Here is a 16,110-nt window from a genome sequence, read left to right as displayed (position 1 = left end):
CTTGCGCAAGAGGCCAGTGTAGACAGGCAACGTCAATTTCTTGCGCAAGAGGCCAGTGCAGACAGGCAACGTCAATTTCTTGCGCAAGAGGCCAGTGTAGACAGGCAACGTCAATTTCTTGCGCAAGAGGCCAGTGTAGACAGGCAACGTCAATTTCTTGCGCAAGAGGCCAGTGCAGACAGGCAACGTCAATTTCTTGCGCAAGAGGCCAGTGTAGACAGGCAACGTCAATTTCTTGCGCAAGAGGCCAGTGCAGACAGGCAACGTCAATTTCTTGCGCAAGAGGCCAGTGTAGACAGGCAACGTCAATTTCTTGCGCAAGAGGCCAGTGCAGACAGGCAACATCAATTTCTTGCGCAAGAGGCCAGTGTAGACAGGCAACGTCAATTTCTTGCGCAAGAGGCCAGTGTAGACAGGCAACGTCAATTTCTTGCCCAAGAGGCCAGTGCAGACAGGCAACGTCAATTTCTTGCGCAAGAGGCCAGTGTAGACAGGCAACGTCAATTTCTTGCGCAAGAGGCCAGTGCAGACAGGCAACATCAATTTCTTGCGCAAGAAAGCCCTGTGGTTAAAATGGCCACCGGAGCTTTCATGCGCAGGAGAGCGTCTGCACTGGCAGGATGCTCTTGCGCACAGGCACATGCCAGTGTAGACGCTCTCTTGCGCAAATACTCTACCACAAAAACTCCTGTGTTAATGAGTATTTGCGTCAAATCTTGCCAATCTAGACACAGCCGGGGGTGAGGTTGGACAATAGGGAACAGGCCGGTCAGGGTGGCATTTCAGAGCAGGTTAGACTCCTGCTAGGGATGACCCAGGAGGGCCTGGACTCTGACTCTGGAGGGCCTGTCCAGCACTAGTGTCTGGGATTCCAAGGGCAGGTTTCTGTGCCCCTCACCCACAGCTCAGCTGTGCTTGCCTCCCGCGGGCGTGAACCCTCTCCCAGCCCCGCTCGCCTGCGCCGCCGTCCGCTGCCCTAACGTCTACCAGGGGTTAACCCTCCCCGCAGCCCTGCAGGCGGGTGAGCTGGAGGACCACAGCAGGGCCTGAGGCACAGATGGGTCCTTCCTGGATTGCCCAGGAGCAGCCAGAGCTGGGATCTTTAGGCCCTGCAGGGCAGTGCAGGCCTCAGACCAAGCTGTGTTGCCAGGAGGCCGGTGGGGCGGCCCTAGGCAGCGTCGGAGAGGGGCTTTGGGGAGATGGGGGGGTGAAGGGCTGCTGGGGGAAGGGAGCTCTCCAGAGCTAGGTCACAGGCCCAGTACTAAGGGTTGTGTGCTGATGGGGCTCCGTGCCGGCTCACATGGCCAACCTGGTGGCCGGAAGCCTATGCGGGCAGCCACAGCTCAGGCAGGGTTCAAGGGCCCCCCGGTGTGGGGCAGACCTAGGCAAGCCCTTTCCCCTCCCCCGTGAGCCGCCTTTCAGGACTGCTCAGCTGAGGCAGCTGCTTGAGGAGCTCTGGGCACATACAGGGCCTGGCGCATAAGACCCCCCTCGGAGCTGGGCCCTCCGGGCTGTGAACTCACCTAGTAACCCCCCTCCACTTGCTGGCCAGGCCAGCTGCCCACCAGCCCCTCTCTTCCCCTGGCAGTTGGCACTGACACCCGGTGGCACAGCAGTGCTGGGCCCCCTGGCCCCGGCAGCAGCGTCCAACTGGGAATTTCATTGCCCGGGGTGCTGGGCAGGGAGCCCTGGGTGGTTTCTCATGCCAGGAGCTGCTCGCAGGCTCAAGCTGCTCTTGCTCCCCGATCACAGGGGCCTACTCGGCTCCTGGCCAAGAGCTCCAGACCCAGCAGGATCCCCCTGGTTCTGTGATCCTTCTCTGGGCAGAGCTCCGCTTTCGTTGCCGAGTCCAGGGCATTGGTACGAGAGTGGATGGATTGTCACCTGCGGGCTGGTCACTGCTGGGTCCAGCTTCCCACACCAGCTTGGGCACCCAGACACTCCTCCTGGGCGCAGCCCTTTTACGGGACCCGACAGACACTGTCCTCCATACGCCGTTCTATGCCCGCTCCGCACCTCTCTGCTTCTCATAGGCCCCCCGACAGTCAGACACTGTCCCCCATACACCGTTCTATGCCCCTCTGCACCTCTCTGCTTCTCATAGGACCCCCGACAGTCAGACACTGTCCCCCATACACCGTTCTATCCCCGCTCCGCACCTCTCTGCTTCTCATAGGGCCCCCGACAGTCAGACACTGTCCCCCATACACCGTTCTATCCCCGCTCCGCACCTCTCTGCTTCTCATAGGCCCCCCGACAGTCAGACACTGTCCCCCATACACCGTTCTATCCCCGCTCCGCACCTCTCTGCTTCTCATAGGCCCCCGACAGTCAGACACTGTCCCCCATACACCGTTCTATCCCCGCTCCGCACCTCTCTGCTTCTCATAGGCCCCCCGACAGTCAGACACTGTCCTCCATACACCGTTCTATCCCCGCTCCGCACCTCTCTGCTTCTCATAGGCCCCCGACAGTCAGACACTGTCCCCCATACACCGTTCTATCCCCGCTCCGCACCTCTCTGCTTCTCATAGGCCCCCGACAGTCAGACACTGTCCCCCATACACCGTTCTATCCCCGCTCCGCACCTCTCTGCTTCTCATAGGCCCCCGACAGTCAGACACTGTCCCCCATACACCGTTCTATGCCCGCTCCGCACCTCTCTGCTTCTCATAGGCCCCCCGACAGTCTGACACTGTCCCCCATACGCCGTTCTATGCCCGCTCCGCACCTCTCTGCTTCTCATGGGACCCCCGACAGTCAGACACTGTCCCCCATACGCCGTTCTATGCCCGCTCCGCACCTCTCTGCTTCTCATAGGCCCCCCGACAGTCAGACACTGTCCCCCATACACCGTTCTATCCCCGCTCCGCACCTCTCTGCTTCTCATGGGACCCCCGACAGTCAGACACTGTCCCCCATACGCCGTTCTATGCCCGCTCCGCACCTCTCTGCTTCTCATAGGCCCCCCGACAGTCTGACACTGTCCTCCATACGCCGTTCTATGCCCGCGCCGCACCTCTCTGCTTCTCATGGGACCCCCGACAGTCAGACACTGTCCCCCATACGCCGTTCTATGCCCGCTCCGCACCTCTCTGCTTCTCATAGGCCCCCCGACAGTCAGACACTGTCCCCCATACACCGTTCTATCCCCGCTCCGCACCTCTCTGCTTCTCATGGGACCCCCGACAGTCAGACACTGTCCCCCATACGCCGTTCTATGCCCGCTCCGCACCTCTCTGCTTCTCATAGGACCCCCGACAGTCTGACACTGTCCTCCATACACCGTTCTATGCCTGCTCCGCACCTCTCTGCTTCTCATAGGCCCCCCGACAGTCAGACACTGTCCCCCATACACCGTTCTATCCCCGCTCCGCACCTCTCTGCTTCTCATAGGACCCCCGACAGTCAGACACTGTCCCCCATACACCGTTCTATCCCCGCTCCGCACCTCTCTGCTTCTCATAGGACCCCCGACAGTCAGACACTGTCCCCCATACACCGTTCTATCCCCGCTCTGCACCTCTCTGCTTCTCATAGGACCCCCGACAGTCAGACACTGTCCCCCATACACCGTTCTATGCCCGCTCCGCACCTCTCTGCTTCTCATAGGACCCCCGACAGTCAGACACTGTCCTCCATACGCCATTCTATGCCCGCTCCGCACCTCTCTGCTTCTCATAGGCCCCCGACAGTCAGACACTGTCCCCCATACACCGTTCTATCCCCGCTCTGCACCTCTCTGCTTCTCATAGGACCCCCGACAGTCAGACACTGTCCCCCATACACCGTTCTATGCCCGCTCCGCACCTCCCCTCCTCTCACAGGATCCCGACAGTCAGACATCATCCCCCATACACAGTCCTATCCCCGCTCCGCACCTCTCTGCTTCTCATGGGACCCCCGACAGTCAGACACTGTCCCCCATACACCGTTCTATGCCCGCTCCGCACCTCCCCTCCTCTCACAGGATCCCGACAGTCAGACATCATCCCCCATACACAGTCCTATCCCCGCTCCGCACCTCTCTGCTTCTCATGGGACCCCCGACAGTCAGACACTGTCCCCCATACACCGTTCTATCCCCGCTCTGCACCTCTCTGCTTCTCATGGGACCCCCGACAGTCAGACACTGTCCCCCATACACCGTTCTATGCTCGCTCCGCACCTCCCCTCCTCTCACAGGATCCCGACAGTCAGACATCATCCCCCATACACCGTTCTAGCCCTGTCCCACACCCCTCTCTTCCCACAGACTCCCCTCCCCCCCATTCTGCCCTGGGGCCTCCCCCAGACCCTGCGGGCCCAGTGTCCGTCCACTCTCCGCTAGGAAGCAGAGCTGGCTCGTTGTGGCTCCCAAGCCCTGGCCCTGAGCCACCGTGGCCTCGAGCGTCGCTGCGGGTGCCCAGGGGTTTCCCATGGTCCTGCCGCTCCCCGGCTCCCTCGCCGCACGCACAGCGTTCAGCACAAACCCGGGATAGCGGCGCTGGTCTCGTCGGGGCAGTTCTAGAATCCTGCTTCGACGGGCCGGGCCCAGGTCAGTGCTGGCCTCAGGCCCGGCTCTGCTCCTCCCTCGCCCCTGCATCAAAGAGCCCAGCTCACCCGTGTAGCGGGCCCCACATTCCCTTTTGCACCAGGCAGGGCTGGAACTCGGCTTCCGAGCCTCACGCCATGTGCGCTGGACACCCGACTGGAGGGGAAGCCGGGCTGGGCTGGCCCCTGCCTGCTGCCCCCCCGAGCTTCCCACTCCTTCCCCAGGGTGCTGGGGGCACTGGCGCAGGGGCAGACTCAGCAGCAAGGGTGATGGTCAGAGAAATGCAGCCCCCAGCTGGGCCAGGGTGCCCTGGCTGCCTGGCTACAGCCGCGGCAGGGAGCTCTCCCCTGTCACGCAGTGCCTGCCCTCCCCCGCCCCCACCGCCGGCATGTCCAGCAGGGGGCCGCTCACGCTGAACTGCGCCAGCAGCGTGAAGCGGCGCCGGCAGAGCGGGGAACCCATCTCTGAGCCTCCTGGTGCGGCCGTGGGATGCCCTGGCGCCCGGCGCACAACACGCGTGAGCCAGGCGCCTCGCTGGAACCGCCCCCCGGGGCTGCCACGTCAGGCTCCCGCTGAAAATCAAAACCATCAGGCAGGGCCCCTGGCAGCCCCCCACCAGAAACCCAGGCCCTCCCCCTTTCAGACTCGGGGCGCTGGTTTGGGCAGGTGCAGCCGAGCCCCGGGTCCGGCTCCCAGCTCGAGTGGAGGGGGCGTTGCTTAGGGAGCGGGGCTGCAAGCCAGGCGCTCACGGGCGTCTGTCCAGATTGGGTTTATTCCGCCAGTCGGTGGGTCGGCACCGCAGCCAGGCCCAGGAAACCTCACCCCAAAGCCAGTGTACAAAAGAGAGGTGACACAGCCCCGCTGCACCCATCCCCCGGCCCTGCCCCCACCGCTCCCCAGCTCGCTTCCCGTCCGCAGGGGGTCATGGGCCAGCGACACCCCTGCCTCCCAGCGGCCTTCGAAGGCAGCTTCCAGCCTGGGTGCTGGCTTTGTGGACCCCAGCAGGCGCCGCTGGCCGGACTGCCCTTGCTCCCCGAGCCTGTGTAAACCCAGCCCTGGGGCAGGCAGGCAGCCTTGCGTTACCTCTAGGCACCACGAGTCCCCCACCTTCCCCCCAGGCCTCCGCCTCCCTCTGGAGCAGCCTCCTCCGTGCCACCAGCTGGCGCCCCGGAGACCTGCCCTAGCGTCTCCCTGCTGCCTCCTCTCACAGGGTCCCAGGCAAGCGGCAGGCGGCGCTACTGGGAGCAGGGCATTGAGTCAATGTGAGGGTCCCTCCCTATGGGATGTCCTGGCTGCTGGTGTCCCCTTAGGCCTGCGTCTCGGGGGAGGACAGTCGCTCCGTCTCCTGGCTTCTTGCTTGAGACGAGCCTTGGCGCTTCCCCGCAGGGCCCTGTCCACAGGCCAAGACGGGAAGAAGGTTCACAACCCCCCTGTGTATGTGGCCCAACGCCTCGGAGGGGAGGGGGGGTCCACGAGGCCACGTCCCCTTGCGCAGGGGAAGGTCCCCGCCTCGAGCGGCAGCTCTCACAGCACGGACAAGTCGTGGCAGGACTTGGAGCGAACTTTCAGAGCCACCTTCTTGCTGTTCCTGGCCGCCAGCCTGTCCAGGAAGTGCCGGGCCCGCTTGGCCAGGCTCTCCTGGCGCTTGTAGGCGGCCTGGCGCCGGGCGCTGGCCTCCGTGCCGTCCCGGCGCAGGCGGAGCTGGCGCACCACGCCCTCGAAGAGCTCCGCCACGTTGTGCTGCAGGGCGGCGGACGTCTCGATGAACTTGCAGTCGAAGACCACGGCGCAGGCCCGGCCCTCTGGGGAGAGAAGGGTTCTGGGGTCGGGCGCCAGGACCAAACAGGCTCCCAGGCAGTGTGTTGAGCACACGGCACTGGGGATGCGAGCAGTGTCGGGCCAGCGGAGGGCCCGCTCCGGGCCGTAGCCAGTGGCTGCAGGGAGAGGCTGGATGGCGGGCAGAGATTAGGAAGGGCACAGATGGAGGGGACGGGATGGGTTGCTAGCAGGAAGCAGGCAGGGCGGTGTAGTGGTAGGACAGCCGGCCGGCAGGGGATTAGACAGAGAGACGGATGGGCCGGCAGGGGACCAGACACACAGTCGGATGGGCCGGCAGGGGACCAGACACACAGACGGATGGGCCGGCAGGGGACCAGACACACAGACGGATGGGCCGGCAGGGGACCAGACACACAGACGGATGCGTCGGCAGGGGACCAGACGCACAGACGGATGCGTCGGCAGGGGACCAGACGCACAGTCGGATGCGTCGGCAGGGGACCAGACACACAGACGGATGGGCCGGCAGGGGACCAGACACACAGTCGGATGGGCCGGCAGGGGACCAGACACACAGACGGATGCGTCGGCAGGGGACCAGACGCACAGACGGATGCGTCGGCAGGGGACCAGACGCACAGTCGGATGCGTCGGCAGGGGACCAGACACACAGTCGGATGGGTCGTCAGGAGACCAGACACACAGACAGATGGGCAGGCAGGGGACCAGACACACAGTCGGATGGATCGGCAGGGGACCAGACGCACAGACGGATGGGCCGGCAGGGGACCAGACGCACAGACGGATGGGCCGGCAGGGGACCAGACGCACAGTCGGACGCGTCGGCAGGGGACCAGACGCACAGACGGATGGGCTGACAGGGGACCAGACACACAGTCGGATGCGTCGGCAGGGGACCAGACACACAGTCGGATGCGCTGACAGGGGACTAGACACACAGACGGATGGGCCGGCAGGGGACCAGACAGACCAGTGGGTACCAGAGCCATCTCACACTGGCGCCTCCCCCTCCTCCAGACAGCTAGCTGGGAACTGGCTCCCGCCCGCTCACCTTCCACCGAGACCTCCCGGCACCGCACCAGGTCCGTCTTGTTCCCCACCAGGATGATGGGGATGTTCTCGGCCTGCCGGACCCGGCGCAGCTGGATTCTCAGCTCCGAGGCGCTCTCGAAACTGTCCCGGTCGGTGACGGAGTAGACGAGGACGTAGGCGTTCCCCACCTGCAGGCAGGAACCGCCGGGCTGGCTCTCCTCTTCCTGGCCCGAGCAGGGAAAGCGGCATTACGGAGGTGCACGGCCACAGTCCACAACGCGGTGGCCACGCTGCCCAGGCTCAGACCCCCCCGCGCCAGGCAAAGCCAAGGTCGGGGCTACTCTATCGCGCGCCGTCTGACCCCCCGGCTAGCAGCCTCCCTTGCAAACCCGGCTCTTCCGGCCTCTGCTGTGAATGCTCAGGTGCACTTCGGGCGGGGGCAGGGAACCTTTTCTGGGCCGGGGGCTGCTGAGCCACAGGAAAAATCAGTCAGGGGCCGCTCACACGTGAGAAGCAGAAAACCCCCCAAGCCCTCACCGACGTGGCCCCGACTGGGCCCACACTCCCTGCACACACCAGAGCCTGGGGCCCAGCCTAGTAGATTGTGCGTCCTCCAGCCCTGCTGGGGAGATGGCGGGGGGGAGGGGCTGGAGTGCCAGCGCAGGCTCCCCAATTCTGGGGGCACCCTGAGCCTTGGGGGCCGGATCCAGGCAAGCCAGGGGCCTCATCTGGCCCCCAGCTCTTAGGTTCCCTCCCTGATTTAGGATGCATCTCCACTGCACTCTGAGTGGGGCTGGCGTTGCTGAAGAGCCGTGTAGCTGCGATGGCACCGGCTTCAGCAGCCGGCCATGCGCAGCGGGGACCCCAGGTGCCCCCCTGCATGGGGGGGAGAGCCCGTTAGCACCAGCCAGCCCTGCTAGAACCCAGCTGCCCCCCCCCCCTCCATTCAGCCAGAGACAAGGCTCCGGGAATTCTGCTCCCCACGGGGCAAATTGCACTGGGAAGGGCAGGACTTCCCTGAGACCCACCCTCGCCCTCTGCCCGCACCGGGCCCACCCCCCCCCGCCAGGCTCCCAGGGGCGGGGCCAGCTAGCAGCAGGCTCCTGGCCCAGGCGGGGGCGCGATGGAGTCTCTCGGGGGCCAGCAGGTTGGCAGGACATGCCCTGGCCTTGGCCTCCTCGCCACACGCGCGTCCACGCGGCCCTTCGCTCAGGAAAGGGGCTGGGAGCTCGGACAGTAAGAGCCCTCCCCAGCATCCAGGTGGCCTCGCGGGCTCCGGAGGACCCCAGGCCCCGGGTGAGCAGGGCACAAGCCAGGGGGCTGCATTAGAACCCGGGTCCCAGCAGCAATGCCGGCTGGTGCGAGAACACCAGTCTGCGCGGCTCCCTGCGGGGGTGGGGCTGTGCCAGCCAGCGGGGACGCTCTGCCCCCCACACCCCTGCTCCTCTGTGGCCGGGGGGCTGCGAGTGGGGCAGGGAGTCTGGGGCCGGCTCAGCGACACAGCCCCATCTCTGTCTGCGCCGCTCAGCGTTGGCCAGCCCCCCTCCAACAGCAGCCTAAGCTCCCGCGCCCGCTGCAGTCACGGGGCTCAGTCAATAACGCGCCAATTCGAAGCGTCTGGCTTGGGGGGCCTCCGCTCGGGCGGGGACAGCTGCCCATGACACCCCAGGGGCTGAGGGACCCACCCTCCCACTGCAGAGAAGGAGGGGGCTTGCAAGGGCTCACAGCTATACCACTGGCTGTGACACCGGGTAGGGAACACCATCAGCAGGGCATTTGTACAGCCCCAAACCGTGGCCAGAGCGCTATGGGGCTGGGCTCAGGAGACGGACGCCGCTTTCCAACTGCAAAGAGCTAGCAAGAGGGGGGAGCCTGGGAGGGAAAGGGCTGAAGGGTGGGCCAGTAGCTTCAGACACCTGCTCTGCCACAGACTTCCTGTGCGACCCTGGGCAAGTCACGTGCCAACTCAGTGTCCCACCTGCGCACCGGGAGGCTGGGGGCGGGGGGGTTGCCCAGTTAGCGTGCCAGTAAACATGAGGCTTACCTTTAGGCTTACTGGTTAACCGGCCCTGGCCGGTGAGCTCTGCCGGCAGAGGGAACGGTGGGCCGGGTGGCAGGGCCCGAGTTAAAACAGGTAACCAGTTAGCTGTTTTAACAACCCTAGCTGTGGGGATGAACACATCAGCGGTCGTGACATGCTTTGAGAGGGACTGAGGAGAGCTAGGAACACTGCATTCTGGCCAGAGCCCCTGGGAGCTGTTGGGGGGGGGGGGGGGTTAAAGTGGGAAGGATGTGGGGGAAGGAGCAGATTCCAGGCGGGGGACCCACCACTGCCAAAATGTTTTTCCTCGACAAATTCATCTGACGATGGGTTTCCTCCCGCAAGGGGAAAGGCAGCGGGTAGAAAAAAAATGCAACTCCGGGAGAATGGAAATAAAGACTTTAGAATGCTGAGACCAGATTTTCGGACAGGTTAGATGCACAACTGTGCCAAGTGTGCACCTAATTGGCACGCACAATTCCCGTGACTGGCTGGACAGACCAGGCAGGCTAAGCCACCCACAGTTTGATTGCAGCTGTGGTCCTACCTCCTCCACCACACCGGCTTGCTATTCCTAGTGCTGGGAACAGCAGCCATCTTCACACCCAAGGGAGCAAACCTCAGGGGGTGTTATTCCAAAGTAACTATGCAAGCATCTGCGCAGCAAATCCGTTATTTGAAATAATTTCGAAATACCAGTCAGCTTATTCCAACTTCTGTAAACATCATTCTAGGAAGAATAACGCCCATTCCAAAATAGCTATTTCGAAATAAGGCGTGTGTGGATGCTTCACAGCTGCTATTTCGAAATAGCCTGCACTGGGGCCATTCTATGTTATTCATCCTGGGGCTCTGAATCAAGATAGCCCCTCCAAGTTAGGGAGCCTGCCTCGGACTCATTTGGAGGCTTCCCTGCAGTGCAGACGTAACTATTCCAGAATAGCTTATTCCGAAATAACAGTGCAGGGTAGATGTACCTAGAGAGCAGAGATCCTGGGCCAGGAGAACATAAGAACCTAAGAACGGCCGGACTGGGTCAGACCAAAGGTCCATCTAGCCCAGTAGCCTGTCTGCCGACAGTAGCCAGCACCAGGTGCCCCAGAGAGGGTGGCCCGAAGACAATGATCAAGCGATTTGTCTCCTGCCATCCTTCTCCAGCCTCTGACAAACAGAGACTAGAACTATAATAGAGTTTAAAGAGAAGCTAGATAATTTCATGGAGGTTAGGTCCATAAAAGGCTATTAGCCAGGGGATAAAATGGTGTCTTTGGCCTCTGTTTGTCAGAGGCTGGAGAAGGATGGCAGGAGACAAATCGCTTGATCATTGTCTTCGGTCCACCCTCTCTGGGGTACCTGGTGCTGGCCACTGTTGGCAGACAGGCTACTGGGCTAGATGGACCTTTGGTCTGACCCAGTATGGCCGTTCTTATGTTCTTATACCATTTCTATCCCCTGGCTAATAGCCTTTTATGGTCCTAACCTCCATGAATTTATCTAGCTTCTCTTTAAACTCGGTTACAGTCCTAGCCATCACAGCCTCCTCTGGCAAGGAGTTCCACAGGTTGACTATGTGCTGTGTGAAGAAGAACTTTCTTGTATTAGTTTTAAACCTGCTACTAATAAAGGTTTCCGAGCGGGATCCAATCTTGCCGAGACTAACAGCCTCAGGGCCGCAGAGCCAGTTATACCCGTGAAGAGCCAATGCGGAGGACCCAGGTGTTTCTCACGGGGCACTGCAGCTCTTCCAGCCAGTGCTCACACATCGCCCGCCCGTGGGGACAAGCTGCCGGTGCCGCAGCCCTGCCGCGAGCCGAGCGAGACCCCGAGCAAACCCCCAAACGAGGCAACTCTTCTCGGGTTTGCAAACCCTCAGCTCCAGCCACCGCAGGGCTCTGGGGCCAACCAGCCCCTGGTCCAAGCCTCCCGGGTGGTTCCCCTCTGCAGACCAGCCACCAGCCAAAGCAGGGCTGGTGCAGGGCTCAGGTGGGCCAGGGCAAGTGCTGGCTGGGTCTGGATCCCAAGACCTTGCACCTCGGGGCGAGTTTGCCGTTGCGCTTAGCAAGAGGCCAAGCCCATATGAACCGGGAGCAAAAAGGGGCGGCCCAACCCCTCCCCCCCACAGCTCTGGGGCCAGGACCCACTGATCAGGGATTAACCCTTTGTTTGTCCCCTATCACCACAGTGCTGAAAGAACACGCATTGCTCCATCACCCGCGTACAGCGCCAAAGCGCTCAGGAAAGCCGGGCCGTAGCCTCGGCCAGCAGGCCCAGACGGGCCCGGCAAGGGGGGTCCCCCGAACCCCTGGCTCTTCCCCTCCCCCACCTCGGCCAGGCTCTCTCATTCTTCCTCTTAGACGCCACTTCCAACAGCTCACTCGGGGGGGGGGGGGGGGGGGGGGAAAGCACTGCCTCACGCTCCAGGCCACAGGTTACTTGCTCTGTCTCCCTGCCCTGGGCCAGCCACTCCCCCAGACCCTCCTGGCTTGGAAGGGCAGGATGCCAAGGGGCATCTGTGGGCAGTGCTCTGGGCAGAGCGGGCGGGGGAAGAGGGGAGGGCCGTGCCTGGCTTGGACCACGCCAGGCGGGTGGCGTGGCCATGAGCTCAGTGAATCCTCGGAGTCCTTGGCCACAAGGCACAGGAGCCCAGACGGACTTGTGGAAGATGGGTGGGTGAAGGGCAGGCGGGTCCCAGCGGCAGGCAGCGCTCAGCGCCCTCTTGTCGCCTCCAGCACGATGCCCGGCTGGGCATGGAGAGCGAAGCCCAGGCTGGGGAGGGAAGAGCGGTGTCTCTTCCAGTCGCCCAGGAGCAGGGGCGGCCGGGCAGAGATGCTGCCGGGCACCACAACGGCTGCAACGCGCCCTGGAATCGCCGCACGTCCTGGCCCAGCCTTTCCTCCATCGGCTCCTGCACGTTCCCCACCACCGGCGCAGGCGGGAAACACGCAAAGCCGGCCCCAGCTGCGCACACAGCCCCGCAGAGCGGCCTCATCTCCTCCCTTCTCCGGAGAGCTTTCACGGCCTGGCTCTCACGGCCGCGCTTCCGCCCGCACAGCCCTCCGCTCCGGCTGCGCTGCCTCCGCCAGAGGGAACGGGAGCGAATCGGGCCCCAGTGCAGGGAGCCAGGCAGCTCTTCAGAGGGGAAGTCCCCCTCTTCCCCCCTTTCTAGCAGCCTCCCATCTCCGGCCACCTACGGGCGTTTCTGATGCCCTCCGGAGCACGCCCACAACAGCCAGGTGCCTCCCCCTCCCCAAGTCCGTGGGTCCCCATGCCCCACGCACGCCCCCCTACCCGCTTCTCCGTTTCCCAGGGGTCCATCACCAGCAGCGTGGTCTCCTCCCCGTCCACCGACAGGGTGCGTTCATACACCACCTCTGAAACAAGCCAGACGTCCCCTGGTCAGCCAGACGCCACATGCCCGGAGGGGCTGCCAGCCCGGGCCCAGGGGGGCTGAGCCCCACCGGGGCAGAGTCTGCCGGCTGCCCCCCCGGTGGGATTAAACGCAGGGCAGGGCAAACACAAGGCATTAAAGCCACAAACCAGCCGCCTCCAGGGAAAGGGGTGGGGAAGAGGCAAGGCCCAGCTGCCCTGGCAGGAGCCTGGCTGCTCTCCTGCCTCGGGCACTCGGAAGGAGGGGGAGGGCACTGGGGTTTCTCATGGCACTTCCCTGGTTCAGGGCTGGCCCGCTCCACTCTGGCAGGCTGTTTTTCGACTGGTGTGGAGGCTAAAAGGCACCGAGGCGCCAGCGAGCAGCTGGACCCGGGCACGTCAGTACCACGTCCCCCGACGTTTCCATCTCACGGCCACTGAAATCCACTGCTAAGGGGTGGTTCTCAGCTGACTTGTGGGAACCACTGGGTCCTGCTAACTCCCCCCTGCCCAGCCACTGAGCTACCTGGGCGCAGCTCCCCAGGGCGGTGCACTCACTGCTAAGAAACAGCTCTGCCCGGCCCCCAAGCAGTCTGGGCGGCCTCTCTGCTGGGCCCCTTTGGTTGGGTTTCCACAGGGCGTCTGCAGGCCGTGCCCGCTGCCCACCGCTCAGCCTCGGCCCCGCAGTGCCCAGGAACGACGCCCCCGCTGCTTTCCCTACCTCTGCGCTGTTCCGGCAGGTCCCTGTCCTGGAGCCCGGCGAAGAGGTTCACCAAGCTGGTCTTGCCTACGCCGGGGTCCCCCAGCAGCACCACCCGGTAGGACGACTCCCAGGAGCTGTCAGAGTCGGCGGAGTTGGAGGAGCAGCTGCTGCACGGCCCGACAGGCGCTTTGGCGCCAGGGCCCAAGGCCGCGGTGTAGCCAAGCGGAGGGGGGTTGGACTCAATGGGGGTTGGCTTGGGCCCCCGCGACCCTGGCCGGGCCTGGTGGCAGAGCGGGACCGGGGTGCTGGCCCGTCTCCGCACAGGGCTCTTGCCCCCTGGCTGCGTGTTCAGAGTCATGGTCTGCAAGAGGGAAAGGCCGAGCGAGGGCCTGGGAGCGTCTGGAGGGAAGCGCTGGGCCCGGGAGCCGGAGGCCCCGTCTGCTTTTCCGCGTCCGGCTCTGGCTGGGAATCTCCGGAGCCCCCAGCCCTGGGCTACGTTCCCCTTCGCGCCAGGCGGGTTTCTCAGTCGTCTCCCCACTGGAGGCAGGCCCAGAGGAAACAAACGTAAATCACCCCGGCTCCTAGCGCGCTCCCCGGCCGCCCCCGCCACACAACGGAGACTGGGAAAGAGACGGGAGCCAAGGGCGGGAGGCGGGGGGGGGGGGGCTCTGCTACCCCCCCCCCCCCCGCCCTTTCCCTCAGCTGGCACTGGGACAGTGTGTGCAGGCAGGAGGGGCCCTCGTCAGGCGGGGGAAAAGGAAAAAGGGAGAAGAGGGGCTGGAAACATTCCTGCTCCCCTGCGGTCAGGGGGCGCCCAGGGGGGCCAGCTCATCCTTGGGCCATGAGACCCTCCCCCGGGGAAGGCAGGCAGGAAGCGCTGCCCCACGCCCGAGGGGCAGCAGGACCCCGAGAGCCCCCGGCCCGCACAAACCCCCCAAGGTGGAGGGCGGGGCCATTGGACGGGGCGGGGCCGGGCTGCCGAAGGGGAGACCCCGACAGTCCCAGCGCCCCTCGACGCGTTCGTGGCTCCCCCGAGGAGTCTGGCGGCTGCCGGCCCGGGTCCCGCTCCGGATCCACTGGCGGACGGGGCAGAACCCAGCCGGCGCCCCGCTCCTCCCCGGCGGGCTCCCCCAGCCGCTGCGCTCCCGCCCCCGCCCCCGCTGCGGAAAGTTTCTTCGCGGCACTCGGCCTGGCCCCGCTCACCGTGTCCGGGCGCCCCGCGGAGCCAGGCGCAGCCCCGAGCGCGGGGCTTTACACGCGGAGAGGCGGAGGCCCCTGCGGCCGGCCCCGGGACCCTCCCTAGCCCGGCCGGTCAGGGCGGGGCGCTGGTGCCCAGCCCCCGGGAATCCAACTCCCGCCCGGCACAGCGCCCCGCCCCATGGCTCGCAGGGTGCAGCCCCGCGTCCGGGGAGCAGGGGGTCTGGGATCAGCTCTCAGCTCAGTGACCCGGAGCCCCACCCCTCAGCCCCGGGGGATGAGCTTCGCCAGCCCCTGAACGGTCTGCCCCGGCTGAGTTCAATGCCCAAGGGTCTGCCCTCTCCCCCGCTGGATCTGCGTGCCTGCCCCACCTGGGATCACTGGCACCTGGCAGTGGGCACCACATGGACAAACCACCCCAGGGCATCATCCCAGACACGCCACCCCATGGGAGGGTGGGAGCTCACCTCCACCCCCCACCCTGTCACACAGCCTGGCCCTCCATCCAGCTCTAGAGCCGGGTATCTCCCGAGGTGCCCCCTGCAGCCCGAGGGGGCAAGAAGTGAGCAGCAGAAGAGGTGGCCAGAGAGGATAAAGATCCTTGGAGGGCTGCCGGGTGCCAGGCCCCACCTGTTCCTGGCACCCGGACCTCGGGGCTGCGTGGCCTTGCCCGTGAGCCCGCGGTGGAACCCAGGGACAAAGCTGTGTCAGGGCCCCGCAGTGGCTGTGCTTGGGGTGGGCAGCCACTTCCTACTGTGGGTCTGGTTCTTCCCGGGCGTTGGGGATTCTCTCTCCAGGCATGAGGAAAACGGAGCAGCACCAAGCCCCAGGGTTCTGCTTTAGGCCCGGCTCCTAGGGATCCGCGCACTGCCCTGCCCCATCCCCGCTCAGACGCACTCCCCACTTCCCTGGGTGAGACTGCCCACGTATAGGAGGGGGGACTTTCCTTCAGAGCAGGGCTGCTAACCAGGCCTCCGCCGTGTCCCTTAGTCAGCAGGGAAACCCCTTTCCCCAGCACTTGACTCTGAGTTTTCTATTAATCATTTGACCACCCTCTCCTCCACCGTTTTACCAGATATTCATCTTTGATCTAAGCCAGGGGTTTTCAAACAACGGCTCACACCCCAGCACTGAGTGTCGCTGCTGCAGGGGGATCAGGTGAGCCGGGGGGGGGGGGGGAGCTAAGGCAGCTCCCTGCCTGGCCTGGCCCCACAGACTGCGCTGCACCCCAGCAGTGGCCAACGGCAGGCCCAGTTCCTAAGTGGGGGGAGCACACAGGGCTCCATGTACTGCCCCTGCCCTGAGCACTAGCCCCACACTCCCCCTGGCTGGGAACCTGCTGCTGGGGACTTCTGGGGGCAGCATGGTCTGCAGGGCCAGGACAGGCAGGAAGCTGCCTTAGCCGCGCCGCTGCACCTCTGGCTGGGACCTGCACAA

General features: G+C 64.4%; 1 protein-coding gene across 2 annotated transcripts; it reads right to left on the bottom strand.

Annotated features, from left to right (window-relative positions):
• Positions 1-5,288: 5,288 nt before the first annotated feature.
• Positions 5,289-15,198, bottom strand: REM1 (RRAD and GEM like GTPase 1). Of its 2 annotated transcripts, XM_075900878.2 has the most exons (5): positions 14,680-15,198; positions 13,495-14,013; positions 12,696-12,778; positions 7,386-7,590; positions 5,289-6,336 (listed from the first exon to the last, which is right to left on the bottom strand). In XM_075900878.2, exons 2-5 carry the CDS (start codon positions 13,832-13,834, stop codon positions 6,059-6,061), a joined length of 906 nt encoding a protein of 301 aa, XP_075756993.2. In that variant the 5' UTR covers positions 13,835-14,013; positions 14,680-15,198; the 3' UTR covers positions 5,289-6,058. The 2 variants fall into 2 exon arrangements, with proteins under 2 accessions (XP_075756993.2, XP_089625888.1); XM_089769762.1 differs by lacking the exon at positions 14,680-15,198 and having other exon boundaries at positions 13,495-14,588.
• Positions 15,199-16,110: the final 912 nt, after the last annotated feature.

This window comes from Pelodiscus sinensis, chromosome 17 (assembly GCF_052426305.1).
Source record: "Pelodiscus sinensis isolate ZL-2025 chromosome 17, ASM5242630v1, whole genome shotgun sequence".
Lineage (NCBI taxonomy): Eukaryota > Metazoa > Chordata > Testudines > Trionychidae > Pelodiscus > Pelodiscus sinensis.
This window is presented reverse-complemented; position numbering and strand designations above follow the sequence as displayed.

What these genes read in the sequence shown, in the direction of transcription:
- REM1 (XM_075900878.2), bottom strand. Translation starts at nt 13,834, where the DNA reads ATGACTCTGAACACGCAGCCAGGGGGCAAGAGCCCTGTGCGGAGACGG. An exon ending in CCTGGGAAACGGAGAAGCGG is followed by an intron (nt 7,591 to 12,695) that starts GTAGGGGGGCGT and finishes TGCTCGGGCCAG; the next exon opens with GAAGAGGAGAGCCAGCCCGG. An exon ending in CCGGGAGGTCTCGGTGGAAG is followed by an intron (nt 6,337 to 7,385) that starts GTGAGCGGGCGG and finishes TTCTCTCCCCAG; the next exon opens with AGGGCCGGGCCTGCGCCGTG.